The sequence below is a fragment of the Sitodiplosis mosellana genome, unplaced genomic scaffold (assembly GCF_009176505.1).
Source record: "Sitodiplosis mosellana isolate CC-2019 unplaced genomic scaffold, AAFC_SMos_1.0 Smas_scaffold_18, whole genome shotgun sequence".
NCBI lineage: Eukaryota > Metazoa > Arthropoda > Insecta > Diptera > Cecidomyiidae > Sitodiplosis > Sitodiplosis mosellana.
The window spans coordinates 1096359-1111779 of record NW_022595260.1 but is presented as its reverse complement, the minus strand read 5'-3'; the positions used below and the strand labels follow the sequence as shown (position 1 = coordinate 1111779).

General features: G+C 35.8%; 3 protein-coding genes across 5 annotated transcripts; all 3 read left to right on the top strand.

The window, feature by feature from the left end:
* The first annotated feature begins 1701 nt into the window (after positions 1-1701).
* On the top strand, positions 1702-7217 carry LOC129568280 (sodium/potassium/calcium exchanger 3). Of its 2 annotated transcripts, none has more exons than XM_055445952.1 (10): positions 1702-2344; positions 4396-4569; positions 4642-4686; positions 4803-5132; positions 5210-5281; positions 5355-5681; positions 6065-6196; positions 6287-6342; positions 6409-6454; positions 6528-7217. In XM_055445952.1, the coding sequence occupies exons 1-10, from the start codon at positions 2296-2298 to the stop codon at positions 6869-6871; spliced, it is 1575 nt and encodes a 524-aa protein (XP_055301927.1). In that variant the 5' UTR covers positions 1702-2295; the 3' UTR covers positions 6872-7217. The 2 variants fall into 2 exon arrangements, with proteins under 2 accessions (XP_055301927.1, XP_055301928.1); XM_055445953.1 differs by lacking the exon at positions 1702-2344 and adding an exon at positions 4144-4276.
* Positions 7218-7881: 664 nt separating this feature from the next.
* Positions 7882-11985, top strand: LOC129568279 (sodium/potassium/calcium exchanger 3-like). Of its 2 annotated transcripts, none has more exons than XM_055445948.1 (9): positions 7882-8326; positions 9633-9920; positions 10000-10044; positions 10159-10510; positions 10612-10751; positions 10898-11098; positions 11298-11475; positions 11569-11614; positions 11700-11985. In XM_055445948.1, exons 1-9 carry the CDS (start codon positions 8176-8178, stop codon positions 11910-11912), a joined length of 1614 nt encoding a protein of 537 aa, XP_055301923.1. In that variant the 5' UTR covers positions 7882-8175; the 3' UTR covers positions 11913-11985. The 2 variants fall into 2 exon arrangements, with proteins under 2 accessions (XP_055301923.1, XP_055301926.1); XM_055445951.1 differs by having other exon boundaries at positions 7889-8326; positions 9636-9920.
* Positions 11986-15117, top strand: LOC129568442 (sodium/potassium/calcium exchanger 4-like). Its single transcript, XM_055446293.1, has 6 exons — positions 11986-12107; positions 13242-13382; positions 13532-13668; positions 13740-14142; positions 14205-14615; positions 14696-15117. Exons 2-6 carry the CDS (start codon positions 13313-13315, stop codon positions 15115-15117), a joined length of 1443 nt encoding a protein of 480 aa, XP_055302268.1. The 5' UTR covers positions 11986-12107; positions 13242-13312.
* The last annotated feature ends 304 nt before the right edge of the window (positions 15118-15421 follow it).

Here is a 15421-nt window from a genome sequence, read left to right as displayed (position 1 = left end):
TTCACATGTGCAAAATAGAAACAAAAAAGCAATTGGAATTGTATTAATATTGAAATTACAGCAAATTAGAAACCCCGGAATTAGAAAACATCCCGGGGTTTACATCTAATTTGCGGGGTTTTTCTGGTTTTTTATAACAATTTTTGATAGAATTGTAAGAACCTCAGAAATTAGAAAACCCCGCAAATCAGAAATCTAGGGGAATTTATCATTCAAAAGTTCATGAATTCCGGTGTGTTTTGAGCTAAATTCAGAATATCCACTCATATTCACCGATATTCAGTCTTTCTTATTTGACAGTTCAGGCGTTCTCATCAGCCGCCATCTTGAATTCGTCGCCATCTTGGAAATTTGATTCAAAATATTCACAAAATTCACAACATTCACATATAATCGAAATTTTGACGATGATTCAATGAGAAAAATATCCACAATATTCACAAATATTCACATTTCTCAAGCCTTGAATGAAACCCCTAGTCAGAAATGGTCTCGGGACATTTCATTTCTAATTTGCGGGGGTGCACTGTAATTGAATTGAATTATGAGATTGAAGTCAATTGAATTCCAAAGACTATCGCTCAGAAATGTTTTTAAATGATCGTTTTCAATTATTTCATTGTTGTACTTGTTGTTACATTATCAATTTTATGCAAGATTTTTTATTTTGATTTTTTGTCTTGATACAGTTCCAAATGTTCTAATGAAAATATTAATATTCTAAATTACATGAAATCTGCATTTGAAATCATGTTTGCCACAAAGGTGTGAGAACATATTTTATAAAGGTGTAAGACCAATTTATTTCCGCGCGTTTTTTTTTCTTCATCTTTTGGAACCGAAATGGTGATTTATGTTGCTCCCCAATATTTACAGCATGTTTGGTTGAATGACAATCATTTAAATACATACGTAGTAAGTTCGCATCGGAAAATTGTTGCTGATATATGTAAATGAAATGAAAAAGAAGAGATGTTTACATTGTTAATCGGTCATTGTAACCAATGCTGTACAGTACAGTACAGTACATTGTCACTGCACATACGATGAATCAATTGTAACGATGAAATTGAATTATCACAACAATTACGTAAAAATGTCTACTAAGTGCGTATCTGGTGTGCTTGGCTTTGAGGTGTGTCTCTGTTGTTTGTGTTGTTTTGTTTCATCGTTCGTCCCAAACAATATCCAATACAATGATGATTTGATTTACTCAAACGATCACAAAAGTACGAACCGAAAAATCGATTGCAAACCGAGTATCGTTCCAAACTTTGTTTACACATTTTCCCGTACCTTGGACAGAATCTGTTTCGGACCATCTATCTATCGGAATACTTTCAATTGCGCTTGGTTAAGTCTAAATACATCGCTCTTCTCACAAATGATTTATTCACACACAACTGAAAACGCTGTCGTAATATAAAGTATCTCGCAGCACAAAAAATGCACTATCATAAATTGCTCTGCGGAAACGTACAAGTTCTGTCCAAGTACTATGTATGTGTCTTAAAGTTAGCATGTGATATGAAAAGGTTACTCGCTCAAATACAAACTCACATTAATAAAGGCGTGATTTCAATGTGAGCGTTTTGTTGAATGTGACCATTGGATGGCTGACTCGCTCGCTCCATACAATGAAGATCAAATAAAATGGAACTAATAAAATGAATAATACCGTTGTGACTGGTCTCGCGAGAGAACAATATTATCCAGTGAACAATACACATGATAATTTAAAAAAAGAGGCACATAGCGATTGTCGGACCTTTTCGGATACAATTTCATTTCAGGGGAATGGAAACAATTGAGATTTTCTGCCATTAATTCAGTTTTACATCTTTCTCCATTCTCAAGCGTCACACATCGCATTTTTTAGAATCGCATTCGAAACAGTTCAGTTTTGTGGTTTCGTGTGTTCAACACTCAATCGCCTTATTTGCCACCGAGAGCGAGAGACAGGATCAACCAAAATTCATCATATATTACGATCGCTTTGCGGACAGCTTGCCAGCTTGCATTTTTTTTCGAGTGCGCTACTTTGCTCTGCATGTAGTCAAACCAGACCGTTGTGTAAAATAGTTCGTGGTTGATGTTTCGGCGTCAACAGATTTAGTGCGCATACAAATACATAAGAATTGAATACACTGTGGACTGACTGGTGGTTTTTTATTCTCTCGCGTTCTCAATTTCCACCATAATCCGTGCGCGGTTTGTAAATTGATTCGTCTTTTACTGTAGCGAAAACGATTCAACGATTAAGATCAGTCCATATTCGACAGCGACGTTATAAACATGGGTGACAAATGGGCTTTGCTGGCGTTACAAAATGGTTCTGTAAATGGTAAATTCATTTACATCTGTGATAATTTTACCGATTAAATCATTTGAAAAAAAAAAATAACAAGTGAATATAAACGAAGAAAAGAGAACAAAAAAGAAGTTGAGATAAAGGATAAGTTCAGGAAAAATATTAATACGAAACGGATGTCGAATTCACTTGGTTTCAATCAGTTGACAATGGAATTCAACCATTTGTTGCAAAGTTCAATCTGTGGCGTGCCGAGGGCAATAATATGTCGATGTCACGAGGCATTCGATTCAAATGGAGTTACGTATACTAATAAAGTAATCTTGCTGTGTAAAAGGTTAATTACTTCAATTCAAATGAATGTGTGATCGAGCTCATGTCCAACCATGGCAATTACAAATGATCTCCAAGAGCGAGAGAGGGAACGCTCAATTTCGTGTGCATGCGCTCGATACTAAACAAATTTGCACGCATCGACAGATTCAAGCTGGTTCTACGTGGCTCAATGAATTTGAGAGTATACCGTTTATCTTTTTGTTTCTCGTGTGTTCATTTACTCGCGACTAGATTGTTTTCAATAATCGAAAATGAGTTCATTTGTGTTAACAATCATTTAGTTGATTCAGTTCAATTATATCTGTTGTTGTTGTTGTTGCTATTTTTTGTTTGTTTGTTTGTTTGTGTGTTTTGCTCGCTCCTTTTACGGTTACAAGCGGACAAAGTGATGTCGATGCTTCCATTTTATGGATTAAGTTCAATGAGAGAGCATCTCTGAATGGCTGATAAAAAATGATCGAGATAATCGTATGGAAAGATCACATCTTTTATAGTGATACTCAGCAACAGAATAAGAAAAAAAAGTTAATAAAACTAATAAAATGAACGAATCAAGTGAAGTACGGATACTGTTCGTTCAGCACGAATCCATAGACACACACCGACAAACAATAATCATAAAATCGTGACGTGACTCGCACTAACGACAAACCCCACAGATAAACACAATGTTGCAACGTCAACTTTGCCTCTGAATTGCCTTTTGACCAGCGCCGTAGCCAGAAAAAAAATTGGAGGGTGCAAAATCGAAATTTTTCTTTTGTTGCACCTTTGGAACCCGATTTTGCACCCGATCTTGCACCCGATTTTGTAGCACCTTTGAAATTTTTGGAGGGTGCAATGCACCCATTGCGCCGGCCTGGCTACGGCGCTGCTTTTGACAAATACAGAAAAGTTAGATGATATGAGGAAGAGGGAGAAAGGAAAATTTACCAAATTCTCATTTGACGCATGCATGCCATTGCAGACAGATTTTCTATCGAAATTGCTGGCATTTCTTGCCATGCGATGGAACATTTTGATAGAATTATATCAATTTAACACACACAGAAAAAGTGCATTGTCACGCAAAGCACCTCTGTGATTTATCACTCGAATCAGATAGTTAAAATTAATCTAACCCATTCAAATTCTTTGTACATTTGTCGCAATAGCTGCGATCTTGCAAGAAAAATTAGTTTGCTTTTAAACCTATACTCGCATGCATACATACATACACATGCCTTCACACTGAAGAGCGATCTGTATGCATGATATATGCTGTGTCCATCTACACTCTATACACAAGGAATCCGCAACTAGACACCATATATTCCACCATAATATTGAATTAATCCGCAACACTCACACTGAAATGGAAAGACGGAATTTCTTTTATGAAATAATTTAATGCAATCAACACAATTGAAACTAATCAGTTCTCGAATAACAGCCGAGATGAATGTTCATATCAAACAACAAGAATTACCTAAGAAGATCCAGCGAACGGCTTTTAAGGCCACAATTTTTGCCACGAAAACGCCATACATTGTCACAAGTCATTTGTGACATGGTGGAAACTCGGATTAAAGTTTAATTCCCCTTAGGAAATGATATTTTTATCTATTTTAATGGATGAATGGAATGAGTGTAAGATGCGTTTTGTGGATGCAGTCGACTTCGTTTTTGCTTTTTCCTCTTTATTTCTTATTTCTCACTGAAAATAATAATTGGTTTAACAATCTTAAATGACTATATCTTTTGAACAGGCAATAATTGTACTCCAGCTGCAATAGAAGATTTTCCGGGCGATTTGTTTACCCGGCAACAACGGCAAGCGGGTGCTGTCGCTTTTCACATTACCATTAGTCTATATTTATTTTTAGCTCTTGCCGTAGTATGTGATAAATATTTTGTACCGGCAGTGGAGAGAATAAGTCAAGGTGAGTTAGATTATAGCTACCATCGCAAATGCATGAATGAATGAATCAATTGGTTTCACATACTGTTTGCAGCACTAAACATGTCTAGCGATATTTGTGGAGCTACTTTTATGGCAGGTAAAATCATAATTTAAAATCCATTAAAAAAATACAACCGAAATCCATAGTTTTGCAATCGAATACTTTTCAATTCCCTGTGCGACGGTGAATAATGGCTGTGCTGCAACGGATAGCTGCCACGTCTAGCCCCGAACTGTTTGTGAATGTAATCGGAACATTCATAACAGAAGGTGACATTGGAATCGGTACAATCGTTGGCTCAGCCGTATTCAATATTTTGGCTGTGGCAGCATGCTGCGGTATTGGAGCTGGAATGGATATCCCATTGGACTGGTGGCCACTGACAAGAGACTGTTTGGCTTATGGATTCACTGTAGCAGTTCTAATTTGCATCATTCATGATGAACGCGTCGAATGGTATGAGGCACTGATTCTGGTTATATTGTACATCGTCTACATCGGAATTATGTATTTCGACAAAACCATACAGAAGTGGGCCAGAGGTTAGTGAAAACAACTCAAACTCAGAACTATTGATTCGTTGGAAACGCTAATAGAAATGATCTATTAAACTTATTAGGTGGTTTGAGACAAGCACAATCACGATGTTCGCAAAGAGGCAGTTTGGCGTCGAAATCAAGCCGTGATGGAGGTGAATATATTCTTTTCTTACAAAATGAATGCACACATCTCGAGTTTGTAACTGAATTGGTTTCCAATATTAGATCGTCCATTGAGTGTGGATCATTTCAATCAAAATGGCAACATCAAAAGTATAAGTCACATTGACGCCGATGTAAATGCTGAAAACGAAAATGATGATAATGTACAAAAGGCAATACAAAGTGTAGCTGAAACGGTAAATGAAAAGGCTTCGTTGGGCAAATCTGATATTGAATTGGTGGTTCGAGAATCAAAGCCGAATGAGAAAAAGGATACGATTGATGTAAAAAAAAAATCTAATGAAGATAGCAGATTCTATTTGTTTCGGTTTCCAATGCATAAACGCATCTGGCAACAGTTTTTTTGGATCATAATCTGGCCAATGGAAGGTATAAAAAATCGCTTAAAATTTCATCCAGTCAAACTCAAAATAGGATCCAGTTTATAGTTCGGTGAAACTCGTTGTGATGTACAGACAATTTTTGGTAATTTCACCAAAAGTTCACATTTTTTCGAATTCATACAACAAGTTCATAAACTGATATATATATGATTTTATATCTGCACTCTTCCTAAGGCAAAAAACGAATTGATATTCGTATGCAAAACAATTTGTACCCGCATGAAGAATATTTTTTCACTTAACACCGGACTGATTTGAGATGCTGCTGCGCCAAAAAAAATTCAATGTGTGAAATTACTCTTTTCGCCGAACTGTAAACGCCAGCTTTACATAAAATTATAATCAAGTTTTTTTATATATGTTTCTCAGCTTTGTTCTTTTTCACTATTCCAAATTGTGAGCACAAACGGTTTAGAAATTTGTTTCCATTAACGTTTCTTATGTGCATCGTCTGGATTGGATCACTTTCGTATTTGGTTGCATGGATGATCACAATAGTCGGTGAGTTGAACATGTAAACTTATTAATAAATTGAAAAGATTACCTCATGGTTTTCAAAAAAAATCCTCATTTTCATCAACTGATCCACAGGTGACACATTGAATATTCCTGATTCGGTAATGGGCATCACATTCCTAGCAGCTGGGGTAAATTAATTATTGAATCATTTTTAATTGAAAGTAGTGAATGATTATTTTTTTATTTTTAAAAAGACTTCCGTGCCAGAGGCCGTCTCAAGTGTGATTGTTGCTAAACAAGGTAATTTTGACCAACCAACCGTTGAACATTGCAAATTATTTATCATTCAACATTATTTATTAATATTCTGAAGGTCATGGATCGATGGGAATCAGTAATTCGATTGGTTCGAATACATTTGATATTTTGCTGTGTTTGGGTTTGCCATGGCTCATCAAAGCATCGTTTCTACCGATTTCAGAGGATAAACATTGGGTTGGCATTAATTCACACGGCTTGGAGTATTCAGCGATATCTCTGCTGTCGACACTGTTATTGCTCTACATCGCATTCTCACTTAATAAGTTTAAATTGGATCGAAAGTTGGGCAACACTTGCTTGCTAATGTACGCGGTTTTTCTAATTTTAGCCACACTCATTGAGCTTAACGTATTCTTTAGAGTTAATTTACCCGCCTGCATTCATACCAAACAATAAAACCGAACAATTTTTTTTTTGAAAATTTCAAATAAACAATAAATCACCATAATCTATCTACTTACTGTAAGTAAAATAAAAATACATTTATATTTGAGCAAAATCAATCAGATAATGATGATGATGATGATGACTAAAGCTAAAGCGAATTTCTTTGTAAATGTTAAGTTTTACGGCAATGTCAAAGGCAGAAGATGCAATACCAAATTCAGTCAATATTATTTGTTCGACGATTACCTCTCTCTCTCTCTCTCTCCCTCTCACCCAATATTTTGAAAACATATCGAGGACAATTCATAGAAATTTATTAAGTGAATACCAAATAAAATAAACTGTAAAAGACAAATACACCAAATTTTATAAACTTTTTCGCATCAACTCACAACATACACATTATCAGCTCATGTGAACGGTTAACAATAATAATAATCAGTGATAATCAACAATTACGATTTAGTGTACAATTGTACACACATACTCGAGAAAACAAAATTCCATGTGACTATGTCTCTGTTACTGCGCCATTGGAATGGAAATCTCAAGAAGTCTCTTATCAGAAGGTAAAAAACTTTGCTTCGATTGTTGACACATTTTGGGATGGCCGTGGATGGAAAATACCGAGAAAAAACATTGATTTTCTGTCAAATAACAACCGGGTCAAACTATTATCTATTCGAAAATGGAATTCGGTGTGTATTTTGGTGTTTGGATCTTATCTCACCCTGAATGAATTAATTGTCCGTCTGTCTGTCTGATGATCTCAAATGAATTCGAATTGTTGTTGATCAAGTCATTGGTTGTATTTACCTATATATTGAAGTACAATCTTCTACTTTGAACAATTCCTGATACGATTCACTCTGTTCCATTGATAATAATCATCCTCACATTCGACACATTCATATCTTCAATTGCTTCCTGATAACAATGGTCAATGAGTATTATCTACAACCTGGTTGGTTGCATCGAAAGCCCTATTTAAAGACATTGCTCCGTGACAAACCTCTCATTTGTGTTAGAATACTGCGATTTGTCAGCACTAAAAGGGTGAACCAAAATTAAAACGAAACAAGTAGAAAAACGCCCTTTGACGCGCTTCCCACATTTTTATTATGATATTGAGATAACATTTAGTGATTTTTTCCAATTATTCAACAAAAATCTCGTGCCAAAATTTTAAAAAAATTAAAAAGTGACCATTAAATACCGGAATCATAACTACTTTTTTAATCATTTTGAATTGATAAATTTTTTTGAATTTCTGTGCGTTAGCCAATCATATACAAAAATCAATCCATATTAGAATGAAAAAAACTGATTCACTATTCTCAATAAAGCAGAAGAAGAAAAATTTTCTTGCATTGTGCATAAGATCGTTCCTTCTAATAGCGATAATTTTGCTATATTTCATTTCATCAACCAACTTTAATGGAAATCACAACAGCATTCAACAAGGTAAGGGAAAAATTCACGGCAGACAATTCACGTGGTTTTTATAAAATACAAAGGTCAAGTGCTTAAATTGAGTCTCCGTTCCATTTGACTTCGTGGACAATATTCAAAAGTGTGTGTCACTGCGAATGTGTGTGTTATATTTGCTCTTGATCATTGTTTCTGGAAAATTCTCTTGGAAAGGAAAAATACAATCGATTTAATATGAAGATGATTGGTTTTTTTTTCTCGAAGGCGTCAATGCTGTTTACTGAAATTATTATCTAAAGCAAACATCGACTGCGTCGGACAAAAATATCAATCCAAGCACGTCAGATTTATTATCATCATCAAAGTTTGGTATATCGGCTACGCGTTTCAATAAGAAGATAAGATAAATTTTATGATGGCCTAACCAGTTTGACCAACTCCAGATTATTCGATAGGCACTACTTTCTTGGATGTTACTTAACCCTTTGACGACCTTTGGGACAATTATGTCACATTTTGTTTTTCGTCAATAATTTCCACATGTTTAAACCGATTTCAATAAAATTGGTTTCTATTGAAAGAGAATGAATGTAGCTACCAGAAAGTACCACAATATTGGATATTTATCATCACTGTGCTCAAATAGAACACTTCAAAGTAAAAAAATCTTTACTTTTTTTCAAGCTGCCCCAAACCCTATATAATTTGAACGGTGCAACTTTTAAAGCTGAAAATTTGAAATGTTGTGCGGAATGTCCGTTACTTTCTAAAAATAATCGACTTTTCTCCAAAAAAATATTTTTTAAAATTTTTATTGCTTTTGGTGCGATGGGACATATGTGTCCCATTGGTCGGTAAAGGTAACTAATTACCACTGGTTTGCCTGTATTTTGACCATTATTCGCGAATTTTCAAAAACCAAAATTTACAAAAATATCATCAAATTCGTTATTAAATTGGCACAACAAAGCACAATTCAAACCATTTTCGGTTCCAAACAATTCTGGACATCTTAAAAACTAAAAAGTAGTTCTTATGGGAGACATATTTTCTTCCATACAAAGGTAGTTACCGTTACCGACCAATGGGACACATATGTCCCATCATTTTTTTCATATTTTCAGTTGGAAAAATTAATTTTTGATAACACTTTTACTAAGGTTTTTGCGGTCGCTGAGCACGAATCTGCAATCAGAATTGCAAAATTCCAAGCCGTTCAGTTTTGGTTGTCAAAGGGTTAAACAATTTCGGCAAAATCAACACTTAGAAATAAACGAGTGCCGTATGATTTTATTTTCATTCAATTTATCTCACGTTATAAATTATTTTCTGTTGACAGAAGATGATGTTTATCGATATCGATCTCGTAGCATTCTCGCAGTAAATCAAACCGAATCTATTGTATCGAGCAGAACTACGGAAAGCCCCTTAAGTGGCACGAGAAATCATGCCAGGAAAAATTGTACAAACGCCGCCATACTGGAGCTTCCGTCAGACGGACTCACTCGTGACGAGAGGAAACAAGGTTGGATAATCATTCATATAGCGCTCGCATGCTACTGCTTTTGGTTCTTGGCATCGATATGTGATGATTATTTCGTTCCAGCAATTCAGTCAATTTGTAGTGGTAAGCTCGACGATTCTTCTTTTTTCACTTCAAGAAAAATGACATTAAAGGCACGGTGTCTATTTTCTTCTAACAATAGGTTTCAACTTGAATGAGGATGTGGTAGGTGCGACGTTCATGGCAGGTAAAATCATAATTTAAAATCTATAAAAAATACAACCGAAATCCATAGTTTTGCAATCGAATACTTTTCAATTCCCTGTGCGACGGTGAATAATGGCTGTGCTGCAACGGATAGCTGCCGCGTCTAGCCCTGAACTGTTTATAAATTCGGTTGGAACGTTTATCACGAAAAGCGACTTAGGAGTGGGAACAATAGTGGGGTCAGCGGTTTTCAATGTACTTGCAGTTCCTGCTTGTTGCGGGCTCTTCGCAGGTCAAATTGTTTATCTTGACTGGTGGCCTGTTAGCCGCGATAGTTTGATGTATGGTATTTCAGTGGTTGCTCTCATTTTCACTCTGCAAGATGGAAAAGTTATGTGGTATGAAGCGCTCATTCTTGTGTTCGCCTACATCATTTACATTGCAGTTATGTACTGGAATGAAATAATGTCGCATAAAGCGCGGACTTTGGTAGCAAAACTGCGCAGGTATTTTGTTCATATTCTTCTACATTTTCTATTGATATTCAATAAGCGTTTGACATCAATGTTATTTTATATCAAATAAAAAATACTCAATTTCTTGATAGACAATCTCGTGTGCGGCCATATCGCGAGCGTGCTGAAATCACACCATTATTAGCTGCTCAAAATGGTCAAAAACAAAATGGAAACTCATCTGTTATCAATATAAGCAACAACTTATATCCAATCCTTGAAGTGTACGAAGGTGAGTGCCATTAGACACTTGAACATTTGAATGCGTAATAAAAATGGAGTTATTTCAAGAATTAATGAACTTCATACACTCAAGATAATTATCACGCAGAGGAGATACATTGTTTCTATGCCTCTCTTTGATTGTTTGTTGTCTAGATTATGCTGATACACCATACAAAGTTCCTCATGACATCAATTGCTGCGCATACCTATTAAAGTGGCCAATTATACTTGTTTTGTGGCTCACCGTTCCTGATTGTAGAAAACGTCCAAAATTGACAATGATGACGTTCTGCATGTGCATCGCGTGGATTGGCCTCGCATCATACGCCGTTGCTATGCTTATCACTATTGTTGGTATGTTCAAGTTACAATTTGCTCAAGATTAAACAAGTATTGTAGCACTTTGTGATGATTTCATATCGCATATACACACGAGACTCTCAAGTGTGTACGTTCGATTCGTGATAAACGAATTTTAATTAGAACGTGTTTGTTGTGACATTGCTGTATTTATTATTGTTTTTGTTTTTTCTTTGTTTTTGTTTTTTATCAGGCGATACGGCAAATGTACCGGATTCAGTGATGGGTCTTACTTTCCTCGCTGCCGGCACTTCCTTGCCGGAAGCCGTATCGAGTGTGATAGTTACTAATCAAGGACATGGTGCTATGGGAATTAGTAGCTCAATCAGTTCAAACACATTTGACATTCTTCTTTGTTTAGGTATCCCATGGTAAGATTAGAACGAGTGATATTATTAATTAGAATCATTTCGTATTATTCCAGAACATAATTCATTCACGTCTTTTTTCACATTTTTCACCAGGTTCCTTAAAGCTTACTTCGACCCCGATGTGGACGGTCAAAATTGGGTGAGATTTTCAACGAATAAAATGAAACAGAATTTGCGTTGCTATTTCAAGGGAAATAAATTTATATTTCGTTTGTATTTTACAGATTTCGCTCAACTCGAGTGGCATTACCTACTCCGCGATATCGCTTCTTTCAACCCTTATTGGATTGTATGTGGCATTGGCACTCAACAAATACAAATTGGATTGGAAAATCGGCGTGACATGTTTGCTCATGTACATGGCGTTTTTAGCCCTGGCCAGTTTGATTGAACTTAACGTATTCTTCCCAGTCAACCTACCCACTTGCCCGCACTAATTTTCATCAAATCATCATACAATTTTAAGAACTAAGCATTGCTACAATAAATATCATTTAGCCAGAAACAGAATGCATTGATGTTTTGATTTAAATGTTATTTGTTCGAAAGAAATAGATCCATATCGATAGATCTGTTGACTCTATTCTGAGTTGCTAAGTTACTCTCGTACCAATCATCTTCATATATTATTGGTAAATTAAAAAATCGTGTCTATGCACGGTGTCTACTGTGCAAGTTACTGACGTTGAACATTTAATCCAATTGTGCGGTGTTAAACAAGTGACAAATTTCTTGTATTATGTGAAACAAAGCGATATCGTGATTAATCACTTAGAACATTTAAGTGCCCAATCAAAGCCATTTTACAATATTATCAGCTAATTTATTTCAGATTAGATGTGTACCTGTACATTTTACAACCTGGTAATAATATTACTAATGGTCATTTTGAAATATTTTCCAAAGTATTTCCATTTCAGGCACTTCTCTTATTTGACTCAAATCTACTGCAATCAAAAATTACGTCTGCCTTTAATGTGGAGCAACTCTTCCTCTCAATTGGATGTGTTTCGCATGATTTGGTTTCATTTCAATGATGATTTTGCTCGATCACCACAAACATGGAAATATTCAATTAGCACATTTTTCAGAACTCCCCACCTTTTAAAGAATCTCAATTGTTTCGCAAAGCAAAAATGCCATATAGAATGAGTGTCTTCGGCATCATCGTGATAGTCGTTTGGAATCTTTTCTGTATAGCGCACACGAGTTCAACGGCACCAAAAGTAGCGATTTGAAAGCGAAATTTCAATCTTCAAACGAGGTTGGAATTAAAAAAAAAGGTCGATCGTTGAGTTTTATTATTCAAATTAATGAAACAATATCGGCTCGCACTTTGTGACAATTCCAAATAGGAAAATCAAACCGGTATAATTGTTAAATTAAATAAATGATTGTACTGAAGTACAAATATTTTGAATTTTGGTATTCTAATGAATGCTCTCGGATAGCTCTTAAGTACGTTAGTCGTACATGCATTTGTTAGTACTATTGTGGTTTATAATAGCTCAGTGTTAACAAATCCTACAAAAAAGGACTAATTTCAATTCCAAATTTGGGTGGCAAGACATTAGTTACTGTGACTATTTAATAAATACAATTTAGGCCGTTCAGCCGATAAAAAGATATAATCATGTTATTCACGCCGACTACAATATTTGTATTGATCACATTCTATAGCAATGTTTACGGTGAAGAAGGTTTGTATTATTTGTGTTTATATTGCCAAGATGTGTGATCCTAGTTTTTTTGTATGCACGATAAAGATTTTTCGACTATTCAAAGTGAGAATGGTACGGAAAGCACTACAGCTCAGCCCATTTCGGAAGTGATAACAATGAACATAAGCAAAGTACGGCCCATAAATCATACACCTTTGGATGATTTTCCATGCGATTTGTTCACAGGTAATTCCACCCGAAACGACTAAATGATTGAGTAGCTGGTGGAAGAAAGTGAAATTAGGTTTTTTGAAACGTAACAAGCAAATGCGAAATTGTACGTTTTAGCAAACTCGGTATTCAGGTCAATTTATTTAACTCGATGATGATTTCAGATGAACAAAGGAGGGATGGAGCTATAATTTTTCACATATTAGGTGCTATTTATTTCTTTGTGTTGCTCGCTGTCGTATGCAACGACTATTTTCTGCCATCGGTTGAATGTGTTTGCGAAGATCTGAATATATCAAAGGTAGGCCCCAATCATATTCGCTCTCTTACATTTAACAATTACGAATGACCAAATAATGCACGTTTGTGTAGGATGTTGCTGCAGCGACGTTCATGGCGATATCAAGTATATCACCAGAATTTTTCACAAATATTATTTCATCATTTGTGGTCGAATCAGACGTTGGTCTTGGCGGTGTGTTGGGCTCGTTGATGTTTAATGTGTTAGGTGTTGCAGCATTTGCAGGCATGGCCGTTACAGATTACATTCAGCTAGATTGGTGGCCAATTACAAGAGACTCCTTGTTGTATGCGCTCAGTGTATTTATTTTAATTTGGTTCACATGGGACGGAGAAATAACACTGCTAGAGTCGACGGTGATGGTATCACTTGTAATTATATATATTCTTGTCTTGATTTTCAATAGACACCTAATGCATTGCATGAAATGGATTATGGAAATCAATTTAAACTGCTGCAGAGTGAATAGCTATGGTAAACGGTTTGACTTTTCTCTGAAAAATCGTTTTTTTTGTAGCTGCTTACTTTCTTCTCAGATGTGCCAACATCCTTTGTTGAGAGCAACCTCAAAAGGGCGATCAGTTTACAGACAGATGATTTACGGAAAATGACAAACATGAATGAAAAGCCAAAGTCCTTGCATGGAAGCCTGTCTAAATCATCACTAAATGATATGCCCATATTCATGATTTACGCAGATCAGTCGAAGTCTGTAGAAAACAAAGATGAAACCGAGCAGAAAGTAGATAAAAGTCTATGGAATTTTCCAATGAAAAGCAAACTCAAGACAATGTGGTGGATTTATACGTGGCCAATCAAATTGTCGTTAACATTAACCATTCCGAATCCAAAAACGTATCGTCGTTGGTATCCGCTTACTTTTGTCATGTGCGTTATTTGGATCGGGTTAAATTCCTACATGATCATTTGGATGATGACTGTTATAGGTGAGCATAGTTGCATTGTAATTGAAAAACACGAATATTTGCATATTCAAGTAAATTTATGTTCATTTGCGCTTCATTAGGATTCACATTCAACATTCCCGAAGCCGTGATGGGTCTGACGTTCTTGTCTTTTGGAAATTGCATGCCGGAAGCATTTTCGAGCATTTTCATGATTCGGAAGGGAGAAAGAGGTTTTGGGGTATCCAATTCACTTGGATCAAGTACTTTGGATATTCTCCTATCGCTCGGACTACCTTGGTTTGTACGGAATCTACTGCAATGGGAAACAAATCAAAATCTATCCGTGCACATCGAATCGAGCGGAATCGGATTCACCATTCTGTTGTTGTTTGCTTCGGTCGTTGTGCTCTATGCGATTCTGTCTTCATCTAAATACCGTTTGAGCAGACCCGTTGGTTTCGTTCTAATTTTAGCATACACAGTTTTGGCCATTCTCAGCGTATCACTTGAAATGGATGTATTTCCAACTCTAGCTAGTTGATAAACTTACAAGAAATAATTGATAATTTGTTTTTATGTATAGTATATACCATGTTCAAGAACGCCATCTATTGCTGTATTGCTGAAACAAATGAACTTATTTTCGTGGCATGAAAAACGCTCTTTTCTACTGAAATGTTGTTTTATTTTCGGATGGTTTTGGTCACTCTTTGCACACCGTTTCGTTCATACGAGGAAATATATCGTTGAAAACACTCTCGAAGCGTTTGAAGCAAAGAGAGTGGTTGTACATTATACAAACTCGAAATGCATTTAATGCTACGAAACCACTCAATCATTCTCTC

What these genes read in the sequence shown, in the direction of transcription:
- LOC129568442 (XM_055446293.1), top strand. Translation starts at nt 13,313, where the DNA reads ATGAACATAAGCAAAGTACGGCCCATAAATCATACACCTTTGGATGAT. An exon ending in AAGATCTGAATATATCAAAG is followed by an intron (nt 13,669 to 13,739) that starts GTAGGCCCCAAT and finishes ACGTTTGTGTAG; the next exon opens with GATGTTGCTGCAGCGACGTT. An exon ending in CTGCAGAGTGAATAGCTATG is followed by an intron (nt 14,143 to 14,204) that starts GTAAACGGTTTG and finishes CTTTCTTCTCAG; the next exon opens with ATGTGCCAACATCCTTTGTT.
- LOC129568280 (XM_055445952.1), top strand. Translation starts at nt 2,296, where the DNA reads ATGGGTGACAAATGGGCTTTGCTGGCGTTACAAAATGGTTCTGTAAAT. An exon ending in ATGGATGATCACAATAGTCG is followed by an intron (nt 6,197 to 6,286) that starts GTGAGTTGAACA and finishes ACTGATCCACAG; the next exon opens with GTGACACATTGAATATTCCT. An exon ending in TGTGATTGTTGCTAAACAAG is followed by an intron (nt 6,455 to 6,527) that starts GTAATTTTGACC and finishes AATATTCTGAAG; the next exon opens with GTCATGGATCGATGGGAATC.
- LOC129568279 (XM_055445948.1), top strand. Translation starts at nt 8,176, where the DNA reads ATGAAAAAAACTGATTCACTATTCTCAATAAAGCAGAAGAAGAAAAAT. An exon ending in TCACAACAGCATTCAACAAG is followed by an intron (nt 8,327 to 9,632) that starts GTAAGGGAAAAA and finishes TTCTGTTGACAG; the next exon opens with AAGATGATGTTTATCGATAT. An exon ending in AATCCTTGAAGTGTACGAAG is followed by an intron (nt 10,752 to 10,897) that starts GTGAGTGCCATT and finishes TTTGTTGTCTAG; the next exon opens with ATTATGCTGATACACCATAC.